This window comes from Triticum dicoccoides, chromosome 5A (genome assembly GCF_002162155.2).
Source record: "Triticum dicoccoides isolate Atlit2015 ecotype Zavitan chromosome 5A, WEW_v2.0, whole genome shotgun sequence".
In the NCBI taxonomy this organism is placed as follows: domain Eukaryota; kingdom Viridiplantae; phylum Streptophyta; class Magnoliopsida; order Poales; family Poaceae; genus Triticum; species Triticum dicoccoides.
This window is the reverse complement of record NC_041388.1, coordinates 346628181-346650046: the sequence shown is the minus strand read 5'-3', so window position 1 is coordinate 346650046 and position 21866 is coordinate 346628181. Positions and strand designations below refer to the sequence as shown.

Below are 21866 nucleotides of genomic sequence, written 5' to 3'. Positions count from 1 at the left end.
TAGATATAAGTGAAGTACAGATGAGCATATACCTATCATTTTTGGACCAAACATATAAGTCATGCAAATTACCACTTTCTATTTAACACTCAAAATATTTAAGTGAAGCAAAAGAGTGTAAATAATTTATACAAAACATGTCGCCATGCTCAAACAAATATAAATGAAGTACTAGAGCAATTGCCTCAACTGAAATAGATATAAGTGAAGCACGAATGAGCATTCTACAAATTTAAGATGAATGTGTGTCTCTCTTTATAGGTGTGATCAGGAAAAGATGATTACAAAGATAAACAAGCAAAACAAAAATAAAAACAAATACACTCCAAGCAAAGCACATATCATGTGAAGAATAAAAATATGATATACGATAGTTTTGAAGACAAAGAGGGGATGCCCCGAAAGCTTAGATGCTTAAGTCTTCCTTGAATTTTTTGGGGGGTGTCTTGAGCATCCCCATGCTTAGACTCTTGCCGCTCCTTGTTCTTCGCATATCTTGTTCTTCGCATATCTTCGGAACTTAATGTAAGCTCGTGAGATAGGTTAGTATAATAAAATAAATCAATTACTTAGGTACTGTTAAGACAAGATTCATAATTATTGCCAATTTATGTTTATTGTATTATATCATTTCCGCAATTTATATCCCCCAATATAAGTCATAGAAACTTTAAAACAAACAAACAAAGAAAACAAAACAGAATCTGACAAAAACAGGCCCGTACGTAAAGATCTAATTTTTGGTCATACTTACCTAATCCAACAATTCTGAAAAATTAAGTAAACGTCGACAATTTGTATAGCACTACTGTGTAAAAATTTCAGCAATTGATCATGTTCCAGTACAGAATGAAAATTCAAATACTAGACGCAAAAGTTTCTGTTTCTGCACAGAACCAAATAAACAAGCATCCAAATCACCTGAGGCTGAATGTTACGTCAGGCCACAAATAGCCCAAGTTACCGTCGGTCATTAACACACCGAAAGATGCACCGGGCTGGAATTGGCCCAACTCTGGAACGGGCCGTTAAGAGGCCAAAAACACACAAGGCCATAGTTTGGCCCGTATATATGGCGAACTGTTAATGGACCAGAACTGCCGATGGGCCATGCGCAAGGAGGCCGTTAGTGGGCCGGCTCACTAACTTTTCTCTAAATTTTGTGGGCCTCTGATTGGGCTGGCCTTTTTAAGTAAATGGACCATTGTTGGGCCCTGCCATGTGTCTCCTTTTCAGTGGCATGTATCGTACGTTGGATGTGCGACATCTGTCGCAACGTAAAGCAGACACGTGGTTTAGTAGGCAAATGAGAAATTGATACGCGGAAAATCGCCATTGGCCGGGGTTGTTAACGGGTATCAGATCCAAAACCGACACCCGATAGCTTGATAGCGACCCGTTACGATGGCTGCCCCATGTCGGTTACCCTTGATGAAATCACTTTCATGATGTGCCATTTATAATCATGGAAGTGTACACTTCCGCGATGAAAAATGGATTATTTTTATGGAACACTTCCGCGACAACGCATGTATGACTATATTGATTCTGTCATAAAGTCATCACGGATGTACATGCATGACAGGAAACATGACCTACTATAACAAACACATATTATAAACAAAGTGTTTTTTTGTAGTGGAGGGACACAAGATTTAGCATGAAAACCCCCTCCAACACGAGTCAAGAAAGTGTTTTTTGTAGTGGAGGGACACAAGATTTATCGTGAAAACCCCCTCCAACACGAAGGAGAAAAAATCACGGGTGCCAGCAAATGAAACTTGACTATATCGAGAGATGTTACAAATCCCAAGGATTTACATCTGATCAATGTATCCTATGCGGCGGCTTACAAAGAATATATGTAGTAGAGGCAACCTAGGTCGATACTGATCCATACCTCACACGCACGGGGGAGGGGGGTGTCACAACCCCCAAGAGTCCCTGGCAAAGGGCGGGCCAATATGGGTTAACTTCAGACTCCGCTCCGCTACGGCCCAAGCCTCTCCGTGACGGGCCTCCGCTTGGCTGCGTTAGAAGTTATAGCCTTTATACTATATATATGAATTTAGATCACAACTTAAGAAAAAAGACGAAGCCATCATAAGAGAATCGTTATTTGCTTGCGATCTACATAAGTGAAGAGAGGAAGATGTAGCCTAGCCCACATATCTCTCTTCCTAACAGATGTCGAATAAGGCGGCTTCTTCAAGTCCTCGAACTCTCGGCCATCTGATCTGCTTCTTGCAACAATTTCACCCGTCTGAGTTTCAATGCTCACATGAAAACCTAGTAAAGGAGAAATGTCGGTGCTTTGTGTTGCCTACGGTCAAGCAGAGCTAGCCCTGAAACTACAGACCATTCCTCCGAGGCCAACTTTTGATTGTTTTAGGTACTTGCTTTGTCCTGGTTTATTGGATTTCATTAAAAAAATCAAAAATTGACCATATTTTAACTAGTAAAATGTCATTCGCAAAAATAATAAAATATAAACTGGATACCAAGTCAAAAAATGTACCCTAGAAAACCTCTTTCGTCAAATACAAATCCAGTAGTATACTTTATGTAGAAGATATAAGATAGTATTTTATTGATCGATACTAAATATATAGTAGAGATGACCTAGGTCGATACTAAATACTCCCTGTGTAAAGAAATATAAGATTTTTATTGATCTAAAATTTTATATTTCTTTACGTAGTGTATAAGAGAAAAAGGAAAATACTACGTGAGGTTAAACGAGCCACGCTCATGCAGACCACAAACCATGCACGTCCTATATTTCTTTGTGGTGTCTAGGAATTGTTGTGTTATAGAGGAGTACTCAAATTCTTACCCTCTTGATCAAAGAACACTGGAGTACTATACTTTTAACAATTCCCATAGAATGTCACTGGCCGTGTATGTGCAGACAGACATAACAATTACAAAGTCATCAACAGAACGAATTGAACAGAACCTAGCTAGCTCTCCTTTTTGGCGTAACTTAGCTTAGCTATTTTTAGCTCCACGAAGAAACAAATTGAATCATGAGTCCTAATTGCACGCACGTGTACGTGTAGCCACTCTACAACTCATCTCCTTCCTCCCGTGGTCTCCCTGGCCACTGCCCTGGCCCACAGCTTGAGCTTCTCCTTGACGTCGTCGTCGTAGCTCCGCGGCTTCCCGCCACGACGGAGGCGCGCTTCCTCCTCCCGCCGCGACGCCATGATCATGCCCACCGGCACGACCTCCTCCAGGAACGCCTCGAAGGCGCGCAGGTGCTCCGGCGGCGTGGCGGCGTCGTCGTCCTCGACGTGGTCGGGCTCGGAGCAGCACGCCGCCGCCGGCATGCAGCGGCGTGCGCCGGCCATGGCCAGCGCCTCGACGGACGGCCCGCCCTTGCTCGCCGCCGCCCCAAGCGTACGGCCGTGCTGCTTGTTCTCTTCCTCGGTGGCGCACATCGTCGTAGTCTTAGTAGTAGCAACCGCCGCTGCACTCCGTTGCTCTGGTCGGTCGTCTACCGGAACTGTATATAGGTTCGGATAATAAAGGTGCATGCTAAGAATGCAAGCTCCGTATTTATACGCAGCTTGCTAGGCATTGCTCGATCATGCACGGCCGGTGGTCAAATCATCCGTTGGTCTGGAGTGTTGGAATTGTATGAGGGGATCGGGGTACGGAGATGGCACACTCTTCTGCGCACCGTATCCGGGCATCACGGGTGCGAGCTTGGAACGGATTCGTGGAGCTAGGTACGTATAACAGAGCCGATCCGGGTCACGCGTACGTACAACCGAATGCAAGAAGATGGAGCTAGGTAGCTTGCGCGCACGTACGCACGCACGCACGCGTGCGGCGTGGCTGTTTCCGTATCCGGACGTGGTTCATGTGAGCTCGCCCCATCGACCAAGACCGGCCTTGCTCGCGCGCTCTGACCAACATATGCGTCAATTTGTCTGTCCGGTAGTCGTCTTTGGTGCATGGTCACGCTTGATTTCATGCGTGCGTGCATGCGTGCGTACGTGTATGTATACGTCTCCATATGTTTTGTCGGGCAGGTGTCAGATCGGACGTATACTAGTACTGGTCTCGGAGCTTGCACGGGCGAGCCTTGACTTGACTTGCACTTGCACGTGTGAGAACCGATGGAAGGGTCTTTTGGATATCAAGGCGTACGTGTAGTTCATCCATGAGACGCGACAGTTTGGATACGGTACTCGAGTAGATCCTCCTGTGGCTAAGAGCAGCTGCACGTATAGGGGTACTACTAGCAGCTAGCAGCGTTTTCTTTCTTCGGGGAGAAGAAAGAAAGGCGATCTCGCCTCGTGCCGCCAGGGCCGCCTTCCTTCGCCGCCGTCCTCCGGCGGCTCCCCTCTGCTGACGACCTCGGTCTCGATGGTGAGGGGAGCCGCCGGATCTGCGCGTGTGGATTGATTTAGGTATTAGTTTTTTAGGATTTTGGGTTGTTCATCGTCATGGCTTCGGCTATGGTGATGGCGGCGCCAACTAATAAATCTTCAGATCCTTTCCCAACAAAGCGATCTGCTTTTGGGGTGGATTTGGAAACCAGACTGTTCAAGCGAGGATGGTGCGGCAGCGGCGGCATCCTCGTGGTGGACCTGTGTCCTTGGGCTCCGTTGTTGCGATGACGTTTGCTCCAGCGCCGGCGTGGAGCTTGGGAGGTAGTTCAGGAGCGGATGCAGATTGTGGTCTGCATCGACAACATCTGGAAGATGGTGGATCTGGGTTCGTGGTTCGTGGCAGGCAGGTATGGTTTCCTCCTCCAACGTCTTAGTTGGGGAGTGCCAGATCTGGAGTTCGATGACGTGTCCGGGGTGTTGCCCCGGTCTGATTCGTTCAACGGCAATGGTTTCGCCTTTATTGGCGAGCCACCTTGGAGGTCCGCAAAGCTGCATATCAGCGATGGAGCCGCGTCGAGCTCGGGTGTGGAGGTGACCCGTCATTTTCTCTTTTGGTGGCTGCTATGGTGGTGCCAGAGACAGGTGACGGTCGTTGGTGTCAAGCTCAGAGGATTCTTCAGTCTTGTTTATAATTTTACTTCTTGGCTGGTGTTCCTGTGTGCAAAGGCTAGCGTTCTGCTGTCTTTTCAGTTTTGTCAGGTCGGTACGTACGTGACTTGTACTATGACCCTTACGATATAAATGACACGTATTACCATGAAAAAATATAGGGGTACTACTACGATCGTGTGAACGCAGGCTGGATCCTGTAGCTGGCTAGGAGTACTAGTTGTCGCAACTTGCATGCATCCTCTTCGGCTAGCAGTAACTGACTGTAGCAGCTGCACGTACATGCTGCGTGTGAACACAAGATGGGGTTTTGACTTTGACTCACCGGTGCAAAAAGGTAACCACAAATATCTATTGACCGATCTGACAGATGGATGTTTTACCCGGATCTGGTGCAGATGGTATACGTGTCTTATGCCAAGCATTACAGTTGACATCCTCCTATATCCTGCATATCGAATGCTGAAAATGCGCATACGGTATCGTTTGCGAGTATATTCCTACGAGGTATTAGTAGTAAAATTATCGAGCTAGCAAGCCGCATGAAAACACTCGCGCTTACTAGTTTCTACTCCCTCCGTCTCATTAATGTACAACATTTTTTTAAAACATCTTACATTATGAGATGAAGGAGTACCACACACGAATGATAAATTCTGTCATGAAACTGGGCGACTACGACGGCCAGCGCTTGGCCTTGCGAATAACCGACTCTTCTCGGAATGTTCCGTCGGATCTCCGTTCGATTTGGTCACGAGCTGCATCTCCCTAAGCAGCCACAATTCTACATGCTTTTTCACACACACACACACACACACACACACACACACACACACATATATATATATATACATATATATATATATATATATATATACATGCCATTAGTCCTGATTATGTATTAACAAAAAAAGTGGAATTTCCATGTGGGAAACTCAGGTGCATAGAGCAACGAAGAGAAAATTAAGTGCTCGTGGTATGCCAAGTACGCAACATTCAGCGCTACAAAACCTTCTCTGTCAAAGCAACTTCAATCAGGACCAACTATCATCCTACTTCTACGTATATGGTCCAACAAGTTACAGTGAGGTTCCAATTTCACAAAGGGCGATGTATCATAACACATGTTACAGGTTTCCTTTCTGCATGAACATGGTGGGCCAGTCGGCAAATGGTTAGAGAAAAACGACAACTCATAACTGGGCAAACGCTCCGTGGATGATCGCATGAACTTCAATTAACATCCTACAATCATCAGTAACCAGCTCTTTTCCTCGTCAACATGATAGTTGAGATCCAGGGGGCCTCTACAGCTCTACTGCATACTGAAGCTACACCGCATCAACAAAACACTGGGGAGTAGAAACCACCTATCTTGGGGGCAAACTGTTACACCTCGTCTACTCCTTGACCCCCTCTCCCTCTACTTCTTTGTGCATGCCGGTTTGTTCGCCGTGCATTTCTGTGTATGTGCCTGATTGTTCATCGTACGAGTACCTGCAAATACCATATAGCACATCAGCACAGATACTGCCAGCATTCAGAGACCTGCAGCAAGGACTCAGTCATATGGTATATCAACTACGAAAATACTGCAGTTATATGATATGGATGCCGACAAGCAACTTTGTTCTAAAAATGGAAAATTGCAGAGCCAGCATATCCATCACTCAGTTACACGAGATTATGGTAACAGCACGGTTTGGATCTGGTACTCGTTTCCACAAACCAGTGTGTCCTGTTCAAACTGACAAAGCTAGTTTTCCCTTACGTTCTGGATATTTCTTGTGTCAAAAGCTTTGTTGGACGCATTCTGCAGTTCTATGGTCAACTGGACATGCATCAAACTAGAAACAAAAAACAACTCGAGCTGAAATGCTCAGGGATACTGGGATGCTTGAGGTAATTAGGTATGGATGCTTCACTAGCAGTGGTCAGTGATTACTTGCCTACAATCAAGCTACTTTTCATATGGGATACACCCTTATTATATATGGGGTACATCTTTTATTACAATGGTTATAAGTGGACACATGTTACATGTAAAAAAAATAACAGGCTAGCAATTGAGAGCAACTGGCAGTAAACCTGGAATCACGCTTATCCACTTTATCATGATGATGCAATTAGATTAACATTACAACGCAACCCAATGAAAAATCACTGTGAAATAAAACAATAAGCAATTCCTCTATAACCGAAAATGACTGCAATGAACCTCGGATCATTCCCGGATAACCAGAACTACACTAAGAAATAACAAACTCGCTACAAAGATTCAAGGATCCAATCCTAACTACCATGATCTACTCCCCTATTTGGATAACGCCCACGTGAACATGATAACTTCATCCACATCATAATTATTCCACGGTATACGATTCCTCTAAGCAGGTCATACTGTAATTACCACAAGCATACTAACCAAAAGGGAACCATACTAGAAAGCAAGTTGATGCACCCACAAAAAAGTGGTCAGACACACAGAAAGAAACATTAATTGATTGTGAATGAAAGAAAAACACAAAAAGAAATACCAGGTTCCTGTAGATGCAGCGCAATAACACCCAGATGCAGCATCATAGTAATAGCCTGTGCTGCTGCTGTAATAGTAACTGCATGAAAACCAATAAGGGAGTATAATCAACGCAAGTGATGAGATCAACAGTACAACAGTCAGCTGCTAACTACATATCTCTTGCTGTAACGAAAAACTAAATTATATAATTAGAGTGTAACTGCAGCAAATTACTATAAAGTAAGATCTATAACCTACCCTGACGATGGATCGTAGACATAATCTGAGTCTGCACTTCCATTACCAACCTCTGCAAGAATAACCAAAAGAGTTGCTAACAAGTACAGACATGATTCTTGACAAAAAATAAAAGGAGAGAGCATGAAATTCACTGAGATAAAAGCTTACTTTCAGCACCTGAGGTTCCAGAAGCATCTTGTGGTACTGGCTCGGGATTGGAACCTGAATCTAAAGTTTTTGCATCAGAATCAGGATTGACATCAGTGTCGTCATTTTCACCAAACATGTCAAAGTTATTATCATCATCATTTGCTATAGCAGTTGTCGCAGAGGTATTGGCAGCTGAAGGACCACTGTCCATCTCCAGTAAGGACGTGGTAGTCGGGCCACTCTCTGTGGCGTCTGCAAATATATCTTCTTCAACTTCTGGTATGCCAAGTCGGGCACGTGCTAGACGTTCATAACCCTCTGCAAAACGCAAAATGATGGAAACATGTAATCAGGTGCGATCCCCATTGAGACAATATTAAGGAATAATTTACAATAAGCATAAAAAAGCACAATGCTCTACAGCTACAAGACTATTCATAAAAGTAGCAAATATCCGCATGGATTTAGACCAACAGGCTCTATCTGCTTCTTATCATTTTCTACCATCACCTTTTGTAAGCTGGGTAGATTCTTAGTTCATCTACCGGTGGGTCATCTTTTGAATGGGGAAAATATATTGTGTGTTTGTTTAATGAGCCATCATGTTAGCTTGACTAAGTTATGTCAACACTCATTTTGTATGGACAATGGTGCTAGCTCCAGAATAGGTGATAGCAGTAGCACGAACCATCTAAAGTACTTCTATTCATTCAAGCGGGTGAATGGATTCAAATGGGTGGTAAGTATTCGGGGCTGTTTGGATGACTACCAATAGTTGCCTTACCAAAATATTGGTCACGCACGACCTTTTTGGCCTCCACTTGGATCACGACCAATTTTGGCTCGCCCCAGCGCGCCCGCATCAATTTTTTCCAAATCGCGGGCGAAACGGCGGCGCGGAAATCAGCCGCCAAAAAATTGGCCGCATCAAGTCGCGCGCGAACTGAACGCCGAGTATAGAAGGTAGGCAGCGAAATTTCCTCGTCGGTTCCTTCACTTTCCTCTTCTCATCCCAGGCAAACACACAGGAGCGAGCGGAGGGCAAGATCTGCAGCTATCGCCAAGGCCGCCGGATTCCTGCGACAGTACGAGCTTCTCCGGCCGCCGCCGGCGTTGCTCCGTCTCTCGTTCTCATCTCTCAATCCAACCACGGTCAGCAGCTCAAATCCCCTTCAATCCCACCCCGATCCCCTTTTCTCTTGGCATGATTTGCTTCAATCTGACCATTTTAATTGGTGATATGCTGCACGTACGTATATACTTGCTAGATCTAAGTACTTGCCTACCAAATCCATGCCCTTTGCCCCTGCTCCCAGTCTTAGATCTCCATATGCAGCATCTGTGAAGTCTTGAAAAGGCAGCCAAGGCACTAGAAATTAGGACATGAGAAGGATATTTGACACAGAGCTAGTTATGAGTCCATACGACCTCTGTTTTTAGAACATTGTTGTCCATAAATTTCTTAGAAGCCGGCTGGACATATATGATTAATTGTTGATTGGGACTTATTATCTCTGTCTCTTATTTCTGATTCACAAATAGTCAAGCACATATCTGTATTTTTTGTTAATGATTTAGGTGGATCTTTTTATAAGTTACTCATCAGTATTATTAGTTATAAGCAGCTCTGATTTTGTACAATGTAAATATGATTTAGATCATTCATATTAATGTACTTATTATATTGATTCAGATGGACTTGGATCAGCAAAGATATTATTATCTCACCATGTTGTGGCAGAGAACTCTGTATGTCATTGTTCTTCTCTTGGCTCTTTGGTATAGAAACAGAGATGATAGAAAATTTAGAAGTGGAGGAAGAAAGTATGGTCCACTAGTTGAGAGAGACATCTACAGGACTAAATGTCCTGGTTAGGCTAATTGACATATCCGATGCAATATGTATCAAGCAACTGCGGATGTCTCGAGCTGTGTTTTACAAGCTATGCATTAGGCTCAGGCAGAAAAAGTTGTTAAGTGATACACTACATGTTTCAGTAGAGGAACAAGTAGCAATGTTCCTATACAAGATCGGTCAGCATCACACAAATTCATCCATTGGATTTTGGTTCTGGCGATCTAGTGAAACAGTGAGCAGATATTTCAATATTGTTCTTCGTGCGATGGGGGAGTTAGCTCGTGATCTCATTTACGTTAGATCAACGGACACACACACAAAAATCACTAGCAGCCCGGACAGATTCTACCCGTATTTTGAGGTAACCCTTAGACCGTAGATTTATTACTGATTATACAAGATCGACCTAACCCAAGCTTGACATGAACTCCCCTTTCTCATATTCATAGGGATGCATAGGGGCACTAGATGGCACTCATGTTAAGGCTTGTGTTCCTGCCCACATGGTCGACAAGTTTAGGGGTCGCAAGTCATACCCCTCCCAAAATGTGCTAGCAGTTGTTGACTTCGACCTTCGATTCACATATGTTCTAGCTGGTTGGGAGGGCTCTGCCCATGATTCTCTTGTGCTAAAAGATGCCCTCACACGTCCAGGGGGATTAAAAATACCCGAAGGTACATATACAACGTAACATACATGTTTGTCACTGTGTTGTGCCAACTTGACTTTAACTCACTGTTAATACAACATGACTGTAGGGAAATATTTCTTGGCTGATGCTGGGTATGCTGCGAGGCCGGGGATATTACCTCCTTATCGTGGTGTGCGCTACCACCTAAATGAATTTGCTGGAGACCGTGACCCAATTGCCCCAAAAGAATTGTTCAACCACCGCCATTCATCACTTAGGACCACAGTTGAACGGGCATTTGGGACTCTTAAGAGTCGCTTCAAGATTCTTACTCAAAGGCCCTTCATACCTATAAAATCTCAGATTAAAGTGGTAGTTGCTTGTTGTGCTTTGCACAATTGGATATTAGAAAATGGTCCAGATGATTATGTTGTGGATGAGGCGACATGGTATGCCAACCTCCCTAGGAGTAGTGGGCGGGTTCGTGATCAAGAGGCTGACATACGTGAGTGGGCTGCCAAGCGAGATTTAATCGCTCAGCAAATGTGGACAGATAGAGAGAGTGCACGTGACAATGAGGCTGATGCTATCCCAGCTTAGTATCTTTGATGTATTTCCATGTGATGGAACATTTGAAGGATGTACTATACCTTTGATGTATTTCCATGTGAGGGAACATTTGAAGGATGTACTGTACCTTTGATGTATTTCCATGTGAGGGAACATTTGAAGGATGTACTGTACCTTCGATGTATTTCCATGCGAGGGCAAATTGAACGATGTAGTGTTCTATTTTAATGACTTTGTGTAAATTATCGTATCCTCGTAATATTGTTTGACTTATTTCAATTTAATCTGGTCTCTCTGTCCTATTAAATAAGTTTAGTTCTGTCCTGCTATAAGTTAGATCTGTGATGCTTCATGTTCGTATGCTGACATTTTTTTGAGGGTTTTTGCTTCCAACTCACTTTCTTAATAACTACTCCCTCCGTCCCAAAATATAAGAACGTTTTTAACACTAGCATAGTGTCAAAAACGTTCTTATATATTCTGGGACAGAGGGAGTAGTTGTTTGCAATGGTGACCTATCTGTAGGTCATGGGGAAGCATAAGCTCACTCTGAAGACCGAGGAGGACTCCAATCCTGGTGATAAGTACATAACCTGGACTGACGAGGCGACAAGGTTTATGCTTGAATGGTATATCGACCTTCGTAAGGACAAACCTGCAACTTTCAAGTTCAAGAAACAACACCACTTGCAATGTGCTGATGCTCTAAATGGCAAGTTTTCGCTTGGTGTCACTCAAACCCAAGTGGATCGACACTATCGTCAATGCAAGGAGAAGTGGGGCTGGGTGCGTCGTGCCATGGCCAATAGTGGCAATGGCCTTGACAGAACCACTTTCACATTCACACTTTCTGAGTCAGAAAAGCAAAGACTCAATGTAAGTTCTTATTATTTTTTTCTCTTATTTATATCATGGTCTGATCTAAAAATGAGTGGATAGCTGCTATTGTCTATATATATGTATGCTTCATATTCACTGTCTCTTGTTGTGTTTTTTTATACCTGCAACTTCTCTCATGTTTTGTGTTCATTACATCATTATTTTACTCTTTTTACCTTACCTTGTGTGCAGAAAACTGCAGTCAATTATCATACCAGACCCATTAGGTTCTTTCATCAATTGGAAGAGTTATTCTTGGATCAATCTCATGCTGATGGCTCACTCGCAGTTGACCAAACCACTGTCAATGTGGATGATGCTAGTGATGACAGCGAGGATGTGAGGGAACTTGAGGGAAATCTAATTCCAGTAGACAGTGATGAAGCTGACTCTGACACTATTGACCGTCACAGTCCTAAAGTCGACTTGGATGGCAATCCATTAAACAAGAAGCGCAAGTGTGTGTCATCATCACCTTCCAAGAAGCCAACCAAGGGGAAAGCAAACAAGAAGGGCAAGGTATCTAATGATGATATGGTAACCAGTATCAAGAAGCTAGCTGAATCCCTTGCATCCAATGCAACCTGCAGATCCTTATGCAAATCTTTGGAAGCAGATCAATGCCCTTACCATCCCAGCTAAGGATAAACTTGAGATTGTTGCCTATCTATCCAAGCCAGACCAAGATATCTTCCGTAGCTATCTTAACTATGCCGATGAAACAATTCTTCGAGAGTGGGTCATTAGCTACTTTGAGCCTCAGTTTCATGAAGGTGGCAATGATGGATCTGCGGCTGCTCACTGAATTGCCACATGATTAGATAGAGTTTGTGGCAACCTTTTGTTTATATCGCTAGGAACGCTTTAACACCTAGTGGGAGCATGGATAACATCGTCATGCATATTTTGTCTATATACAGCGAACTTGGGTGCATCATGTACTGTTTGTATGGAGTGCATTTGGTGCATGGCTGGCTGTTATGTCCTAGATGGTATGGTAAAGTATGTGAACCTTATTTTGTCTATCATGTATCAAACAATATATGAGCTACTTAATGTATGAGTTTAGTTATGTCATTCTGAAGTTCTGGAAATGCATAGTTTGTGTGCGTATGTGTTTTGGTTAATTCAATTTTTTTTGTAGCATGTGATATGTGACTACTTGTTTACACACAAGTGTTCTTTTATTGGCTGGCATGCATTTTTCAAATTTTGAAACCAAACCAAACACATGCCAGTGAAAGGTGCCAAATATTTGGCTTCAAACCAAATGACATCCAATGGTTTTGCCAAATAATTGGCAAGTACTAATGGCTACAATCCAAACAGCCATGACTTGCCAATTTTTTGGTCATGCCCTGGAATTGGTCATGCCAATTATTTGGTAGGGCAAGATTGGGCCCAATCCAAACAGCCCCTTCATTTCATGTATTAATTGCAGTAACACAGATGGATCTGTTTCTGTTGGAAATAGACATAACCTAAAATGTAGCATATCTATGTGACTTGCAAGCTTTTACTGAAACAATGTCACAAAACTGGCACCTGATTGGTGATGGCTGATATTAAGCATATTCGTTAAGCACACACATTTCATATAGCGTTCATTTTAACTGTCGCCTATTGAGTTTTGACTAGTAACACTAATGCAATATTGTTTTCACGTTGGGAATGGGAACATGTGGTAGTATCAAAACTGAGACATGGTGATAAGAAAAAGAAGATATGGATAAGTTAGTAATAAGGGAGGTACTAACCAGCCTCACGTACAAATGTCTCCCGATCATCTGAATATACATCTACACCAGGACAATAAAAAACGATATAAGAATGCAGATCATGAGAAGGTTATTGCCATACCGAAATGATTAATGAATGGTTTAAAAACTAACAAACTAAAAAAGTTAAACAGAAAAGGAACACATACTGTACTCCCCATTCTCCATTAGATTCATGGCAGCTTCTGTCAGCTCATCAAATATGTGCTTGGTCCCCTCAGTCATTCTTCCCCGATTGTCAGTAGATGTACTCTTCAATCGTTTCAAAGCCTGAATTATCTGGCAGAACACCATTCAAGAAAAGATTTAACATGCATTCAACCCATGAGTGCATTATTAACAGAAAAAGGTCTCACATGGTTTCCTTTGTTTCATGATAGGTTTTGACTCATACAATGTTTTGCTACAAGTCTATAAAGATTCAACAACAATGTGACATAGCAGACATGGTTGTAAGCTGTATCCAGGTAAAAAAAAGTGTACCACATACTCTAAGGTTATAACTGTATCAGACTTTTTACTGAACATTTGGCATACAATCTGTAATAAAAGCATATGCTCCAAGAAATGCCGTGAAGCAAAAAATGCAATAGTTTCTGGATTCGTTTGTTACAAATCAAGTTTATAACCTCAGCATTGAGAGAAGATAATGCAGCACACGAGCATATCAAGAGCATGCTTCCCTCAGTCTCCAATAGACATGATAAGTACAAACAGCATTGTGCGTTACAGACATGCAGTGCAATTCGATTGATTATCCATACAGCAAGGATGTAAGGGCAAAAAGTAACACACTGCCAGGTTTATGTCACCAAGCACCTTGAGACTACGGTTAAACTAATTCACTAAATCATTTCTCTAGTGATGTTGCCGGTAAGCCAAGAATACAACAAGGGAACCTTGTGCCCCTCTTGTAACTATCACAATGTTAAAGTTAAAGCTATACAGAAGCTGCAATTGAACATACCGTTTCTGCTGGTTCAAGCATGTTTGCTATTCTCCTTTTTATCTTTCCAATATCATCAGAAGAAAGGTCCTGGAACTCCTCTTCTTTGTCTTTTTTCTTTTGAACCTTTCCAGCAAATTTGGTGTCTACTTCAACATTATCCAACCAGGCATCCTGTACAAAACAGGTGATTGCGTCACCAAATTATAGATTGTAACTCCATGCGCAACATCCAAGACGATAAACATAAAATAGACCATACCTTCATATCGTTGCCTCTTGCAAACTCCACAAAATTCCCATTTTCATCAAAGTATCCTTCTTCCCTCTCTTGCTCCAAGTTAAAAGGTTCTATCTCAATACCATCATCGATAAAGTTGGCGTCGTCCTGTTGAACATCAAAGTCTGTGTTATCTGACAATGATAGCAAAGTGGTTAGCTTCAAACTTATGCCTAATAATCATACTACCAATGATAAGCAGGGCAAAGTGCAGGTATAAATATATTATCATGCTTAGAAGTCAAAATATGAAAAAGGCTAAGTAAAAGCCATGATCACAGGATTTTATACAACAGCCAAGCAATATGAAAGAGCAGCTATGTAATATTTCAGTCGTAAGTTGAAAAGCATAGTAAAATAATCAAGTTCATTTTTTACCAAAACAATGTAAAAAAAACTGCATCCTTCCCTGCATAGAACGTGCTAAGATGTGAGCAATATGCATCGTAAGAAACACTAAGGGCACGTACAACGCGACGCTAAGGACGGACGCTAGGGATCCTAATCTCGGATGTTTCACTCATTGGGAGAATTTTTCCTGGCGCCTGCTAGCTAGCGCTGCCAAGTCTGGCAGCAGGCGCTCTAGTTGACATGGGCTGATTTTAAGTGAGAGACTTAGCGCCCCATAACATCTCAGCGTTGGAAAGTCAGGCTCTTACGCAAACGCTAGGAAGCGTTTTTTAATTTTTAATCCTTAAACATCTATACAAGCGCCTATGCAATGGATATGCCCTAATCCTTTAACATAGGCCCATGGCTTCAACATGAACCAAACAAATGCCCAACTAATAATTTATGTAATCTAACCATAGATACTAAACCAATTGGTAGAGGCCTGGTCTATGCCACTAGTTTTTCTGTTTGGTGTTTGATCACCGGATGTTTTGCTAGACCAGTGGCCATACATAAACGCAAACACCTCCTCTATTTTTATCTTTAGTGCCCTCAGGACTGCAATTTTCCATCAGAACCTTCACAAAAAATACAGGATCATTTGAAGTTACTGGGTAATTTCACCAAGTTGGCATGTTACCAAATAATATCCATAATGGACATGGTTTAATAGTTTAATTGGTCGCAGCCATGTGAGAAAAATGCATTTAAAAGTAGCACGACAACACAGTATAGCATCAACTAGCTCCAATTCTGCCTAGACATCATCTGGTCGCAGCCATATGGCAGCTTGTAAATTCCGACGAAACTTCATAGAAACTAGAAACTACAAGACTACAATCACTTGCATAAGAATCCTATCTATCCGATCCACATAAGAAATCAAGCCCTCTGAAGAAACTCAAGGGCAGGAATAGCACTGCATACCTTGTAGCGCATTTCGAAGCCCTTGACGTTGGCGGTGCCCTGCGCGTCGTCCCCTTCCCTGCGGTGGCGCCGTCGCGCTCGCTTCACCGCCGCGAGCTCGGGGTTCATCAGCTCGTCGATGTCCTCCGCGGCGGCGCCCCCCTCCCCGCTGCTGCCAGCGGCAGCAGGGTCGCGGTACTTGGCCTTCTTCCCCTTGGGGAACCGCACCTTGCGGTCCCTTGACAGGAGAAAAGATGGAAAACATCAGCCGAACCGGAGCGCGAAACCCTAACGCGGGGTACCGGGGAGAACGGGAGAAAACGGATAGGGGTCAGGCCGGAGGGAGGGGGTTGGGTTGACTTACCCGAGGGCGGAGCGGTCATCGTCTTCGTCCCCGGCGGCGGTCGCGGGCAGGGGGCGCTTGGTGCCGCGCTGCGGCGCCGTGGGATCCATAGGTCGGCGGCGAGCAGAAGCGGCGACGGTGACGGCAGAGCGAAGGAAGAGACCAGAAGCACGCTTGTATATTTGGGCCCTTGCCAGCTTTCTCTCTCGTGGGTTGATTTCAAATTGACCGAAGGAAAGGGCTGGGCTGGGCGGAAGTTGATTTCAGATAGGCAAAGGATTGCTAACCAAGGTTGTAGGCCGGCCTTGTCACACACCTTCCAGACGTCACGCAAAGCCCCCCGTTGCTGATTCTCAAAAGGCAAAAAAAAAAGGCCCGTTGCTGGCCCGACACATGGTACTTACAGAGAGCTGGACCTTTTTTTAAGGGCTAGAGCGCTGGAGCTATATCTCGCTTAGAGCATCTCCAACAGATGCGGCAAAACGCGCGCCCGCGCAGTAAAAGCAGTTTTTCACGCGCGCCGGTTGGTTCCGTGCGCTCCATCGGTGGCGGGAAATTACCGCGCGTGGGAAGCGTTTGCGCGCACGGGAGAAAGCGGCACGCGGCGCGGTAGATTTGGCGCGCCGCTTCACACGCGCCTATAAAGTCCCGCGCTTCGCCACGCGCATAGAACAGACAGCCACGCGCCCTTCTCCTCGCAACCTCGCCGCTTCGCCGCTTTCTGTGCCACCACCGCGCCACCATGCCGCCGCGCCGTCGGAGTGCTTCGGGCTTTCGCGGCGTCCGCGAGCGCCCCAACGGCTGGTACTCCACTGAGATACAGTCCGGCGACGTCCGGCTCGGCCTCGGGACGTTCCGGAGTACGCGCGAGGCGGCCCGCGCGTACGATGCGGCGGCGTGGCGCTTGGAGAGGCCCCGGTCGCAGATGAATTTCCGGGACGTCTTCACGCGCGAGGAGGCGCAGCGTCTCGCCCCTCCGCCGTGTCTCATCACGGACATGGACCGTGCCGACCACTCTCGGTGGCAGCGCCGTCTCCTTGTCGCTGAAGAGGACGAGCGAGCCATGGCGGAGTGGCGTCGTCGCCACCCAGAGAACGTCGACGCCGAGCGTGCCTACTGGGCGGAGAGGACGGCAAGGCGCCGCTTGGAGCTGGTGGACCGGCGTCAGCGGAAGGCAGTGGCGAACAAGCAGTGCGACATCGTCTTCGCAGGTGGGAGGTCATTCTTCACCTCGGACGATGAACGTTGGGACGACATATGGCTCTCAACCTCGGACGACACCGACGAGAAGTGATGATGGTGATGATAGTGACTTGGAGTAATTTTCATCTATGTATGTTGTAGTAGTTTCTATCTATCTATCTATGCCGTAGTAGTTGCACCGATGTAAAATATCTTTGTATCGTTTTTTATCTATGTAATTTTAATTTAAAAAATATTGTAGAATGAGCGCGCACTGCATTTTACCGCGCCTGCTGGAGCTGCACGCGCGCGGCTGTTGGAGCAAACGCTGCGCGCTGCGCCAAACCAGGCGATGGGCGCGCGCCAAATCCGTTTTTACCGCGCGGCGCGTTGGGCGCCTGTTGGAGATGCTCTTATAGCAAGACGATAGCTCCCCTCGCCTGCAGTGTCCGCACATACTCTCTCCGTCGGATAAAACTTATCTCAAACGTGTTTCTTAAATGGATGTATCTAGCATTAACTTGATGCTAGATACATCCATTTGAGAGAAAAAAAATTTTGAACAGAGTGGTATGAATTACTCCCTCTGTTCTAAAATATAAAAACGATTTTATTATGGAACGGAGGGAGTAGCTTATTGCTTTCGGTCATTCCTTTCGGTAGTTGCGTTTCGTAGCTGTAGGTTGGTGGTTTTTTGTTGTATATAATGGTTCAGGTTGTCTGGTTTTTAGATGTTATTTTTTCTTTTTTTGTGTTTTTATGAGTTTTTTGGTTTTCATTGTGTCTCATCTGTTTCCTGTTTTTCTTTGGGGTTTTCTTTTGTTTCTTTCTTGTTTTTTTTCCTTTCTATGTTTTTCTTTAAGGTTTTCATTGATTTTACTTGGTACACTATATTTTTGCTATTTCTTTGGCTTTTAGGTTTTTTATTTTCTTATTTGTTTTTGTTGTTCTTTTTCTTCTTTGATTTTATTTGTTTCTTTCATGTTTTCTTTTGGTTTTTTCTTCTTTTTTCTTACACATATGTACTTTTTTATATATATCAGGTATACAACAACAACAACAACAACAACAACAACAACAACAAATCTTCAATCTCAAATAAGTTGAGGCAAGCTATAGCTGAAACCCACAAGATTTCAAAACGAGAGAAGTTCATTTTTTAACCCTCAACTTGCTACTTGGTTTAATATTCAACCTCGAACTTTAAAACCGGTTACTATACACTCTAAACTTTCAATCCCGTTCATAATTCAACCATGGGCGTGAGTAAAGTCGGTTTTCGCTGACGCATCTGGTTCTGACCGAGTTGACTTCGCCATCAACATAGCCATGTCACTCAGGGTCACACATGCGCCAAATTAACAGAGTGTCCAAGGGCTAAACTGCAAAATCACACTCCAACCAGCGTGTAAAGAAGTCGATTGGCGCTCCTCCAGGCCGTCCCGCCTCCATGTCGATGACGCAGAGCAGCCGACGGCCACCTCTGCCGCGGAAGTCCGGATCAAGAGCACTCGTACCTCAAACAGGCAGCACCCTAGCGCCTTTCTGGTCCCTCCTGGTGAAATACGACAAGATGGCGACACCCTCGATGCTCCCCCTGACCTGGGAGATCGAGAAGCCAGTCGTGTGCATGATACGATTGATGCTGGGGTCGTCGAGGATGGAGACGACGAGCTGATCCACCCCTTCCTCGGTAGTGCAGCGGGCATGGTGTCGTGCGGGCATTTTCTCGTGCGGCCATGTGATGAATAGTGGGCCATCATTGTGCGAGCGCTGGCTTTGCTCTATCGTTTCCGGCGGTCTTTTATCGGGAGCGTGAACTGGCTGCAGGAGGTGCAACTCCCACTTCCTATTGCCGATTCATTCGTCTGCTGCTCGTTGTACTGCTCATCCCACGCAGTCGCTTGCTGGGAAGAAAGGCAACACGAGCACACATGACAGGATACACAGGAGCACGCACATACCAGAAGAGCAAGCATGGGGGTATGCATGGCAGCGGAGCAAGCACGGGGGTTCCTCTTGTTCACCAGTGCACGAGCATGCATGGTGGCCACTGTTGTTGTTGCTGCCGCCAGCGGGGGAGAGAGGGCATGGCAAAAAAAACATGTCAAAACAGAGAGGGGTCAAAAATCTGACGTGGTTGTGCCCAGTCAACAGTCAAGTAGTCAAAACCGCTCTAGGGAATCAAAACCGGGTGGAGGGTTGATTCTTGGCCCGGATGGCTAGTTCGGGGTGTAGAATGACTGGTTTTAAAGTTGAGGGTTGAACCTTAACCCGAGTGGTAAGTTCAGGGTTGTAAAGTGGACTTCTCTCTTTCAAAACAAATTCATGGTTTTGGCACATTGATAATTAGCTTTCACTCACCTCTCTCCATGGCTAGTCTTTGATGATATTTCAGTCATTTAGGTCTCCCTTTATGGACTCCTCATATGTCAAGTTTGGTCTACACCCAGCCTCTCTTGACATTATCAACATGTTTTACCCATCCGCCCTACACTGGAGCTTCTGGAGGCCTGTTGTATATGCCCAAACCATCTCATATGATGCTGGACAAGCTTCTCTCCAATCGATGCTACCCCAACTCACTCATGTATATCATTATTTTGGACCCGGTCCTTTCTTGTGTAGTAACGCATCCATCTCAACATGCACATCTTCAGTGTTGGACATGTCGCCTCGGTCAACACCCAGCAACATACAACATTGTGGGTCAAATCACCATCATTCTGCAAACATTGACTCCAAATATTGAAAGGTGTCCTTATGAGGTACCACTTGCTTTTCAAAGGTAACCTCCTCCTCCGCGTGCTTAGTAGTACTGAAACCGCACCTCATGTACCCAGTTGTATTTCTACTTAGTTTGAAACCTTTCGATTCTAAAGTTTGTCTACATAGCTCTAACTTTCTATTAACCCCCGGTCGAATATCATTGACTAGCACCACATCATCCCAAAAGAGCATACATCATGGGATATGTCCTTGTATATACCTTGTGATCTCATCCATCACTAAAGAAAAAAATATAAGAGCTCAGAGCTGACCCTTGGTGTAGTACTATTTTAATCAGGAAGTCATCAGTGTCGCCATCACTTGTTCGAACACTTGTCACAACATTATCATACACATCCTTCATGAGGGTAATGTACTTTCTTGGGACTTTGTGATTCTCCCAGTAACACCACTTGACATTCCGCAACATATTATCGTAGGCCTTCTTCAAGTTAATGAACATCATCGGCAGGTCCTTCTTTTGCTCCATGTATTTCTCCATACGTTGTCGTATAAAGAAAATGGTTTCCATGGTCGACCTCCCGGACATGAAATCAGTTTGATATTTGGTCACATTTGTCATTTTTAGCGGTGCCCAATGACTTTCAGTCATAGCTTCACTGTATGGCTCATCAGCTTAATTCTATGTTAGTACAAATTTGAACATCCATCTTCTTCTTAAAGTTTGGTACTAATATACTCTGCCTCCTTTCTTTTAGCATCTTGTTTCCTGAGAAATGATGTTCAAAATCTTAGTTAGCAAAACTATCACTATGTCTCAAAAACCTCTCCACACCTCAATGGGGATACAAGTAGGGCCCATCGCCTTGCCTCTTTTCATCATTTACAAAGCCTCTCTAGTCTTAGATTTCTGGATTCGTCGCACAAAACGCATGCTGGTATCATCAAAGGAATCCTTTGACCCAATGGTAGAGTTACCCATTCTCTTCATTGAGAATTTTTTTAAAGTACACCCGCCATCTATGCTTAATCTCCTCATCCTTCACCAGGAACTGAACTGCTTCGTCATCCTTGATGCATTTGACCTAGTTGACATCCCTCATCTTCCTCTCTTGGATCTTGGGTATCTTATAAACGTCCCTTTTCACCTTTCTTCATGTATAAGTGCTAGTAGAGGTCCTCATATGCCCGACCATTTGCTTCACCCCACAACTCTCTTTGCGGCCTTTTTGTCACCTTGTATTTCTCTATGTTGTCTACACTTCTATCCTGGTGTAGGCGTCTGAAGCAGTCCTTCTTCTCCTTAATAGGCTTTTAGACATCATCGTTCTTCCACTAGGTATTTTTAGCTCTGCTTCTACTTCGCCTGGTCACTCCATCCTCCTCTAAAGCCACCTTACAGATGCAAGTCACCTATTCATCCACATATTGTTTGCATCCCCTCCTTCC

At 44.4% G+C, this 21866-nt stretch overlaps 1 protein-coding gene across 2 annotated transcripts; it reads right to left on the bottom strand.

The window, feature by feature from the left end:
- Window positions 1–5956: 5956 nt before the first annotated feature.
- On the bottom strand, window positions 5957–16702 carry LOC119301436 (CD2 antigen cytoplasmic tail-binding protein 2-like). 2 transcript variants are annotated; one of them, XM_037578397.1, is made up of 10 exons: window positions 16527–16702; window positions 16184–16400; window positions 14846–14971; window positions 14605–14757; window positions 13787–13916; window positions 13617–13658; window positions 7948–8238; window positions 7789–7840; window positions 7550–7627; window positions 5957–6509 (listed from the first exon to the last, which is right to left on the bottom strand). In XM_037578397.1, exons 1-10 carry the CDS (start codon window positions 16613–16615, stop codon window positions 6413–6415), a joined length of 1275 nt encoding a protein of 424 aa, XP_037434294.1. In that variant the 5' UTR covers window positions 16616–16702; the 3' UTR covers window positions 5957–6412. The 2 variants fall into 2 exon arrangements, with proteins under 2 accessions (XP_037434294.1, XP_037434293.1); XM_037578396.1 differs by having other exon boundaries at window positions 7939–8238; window positions 16527–16701.
- Between the last annotated feature and the right edge of the window lie 5164 nt (window positions 16703–21866).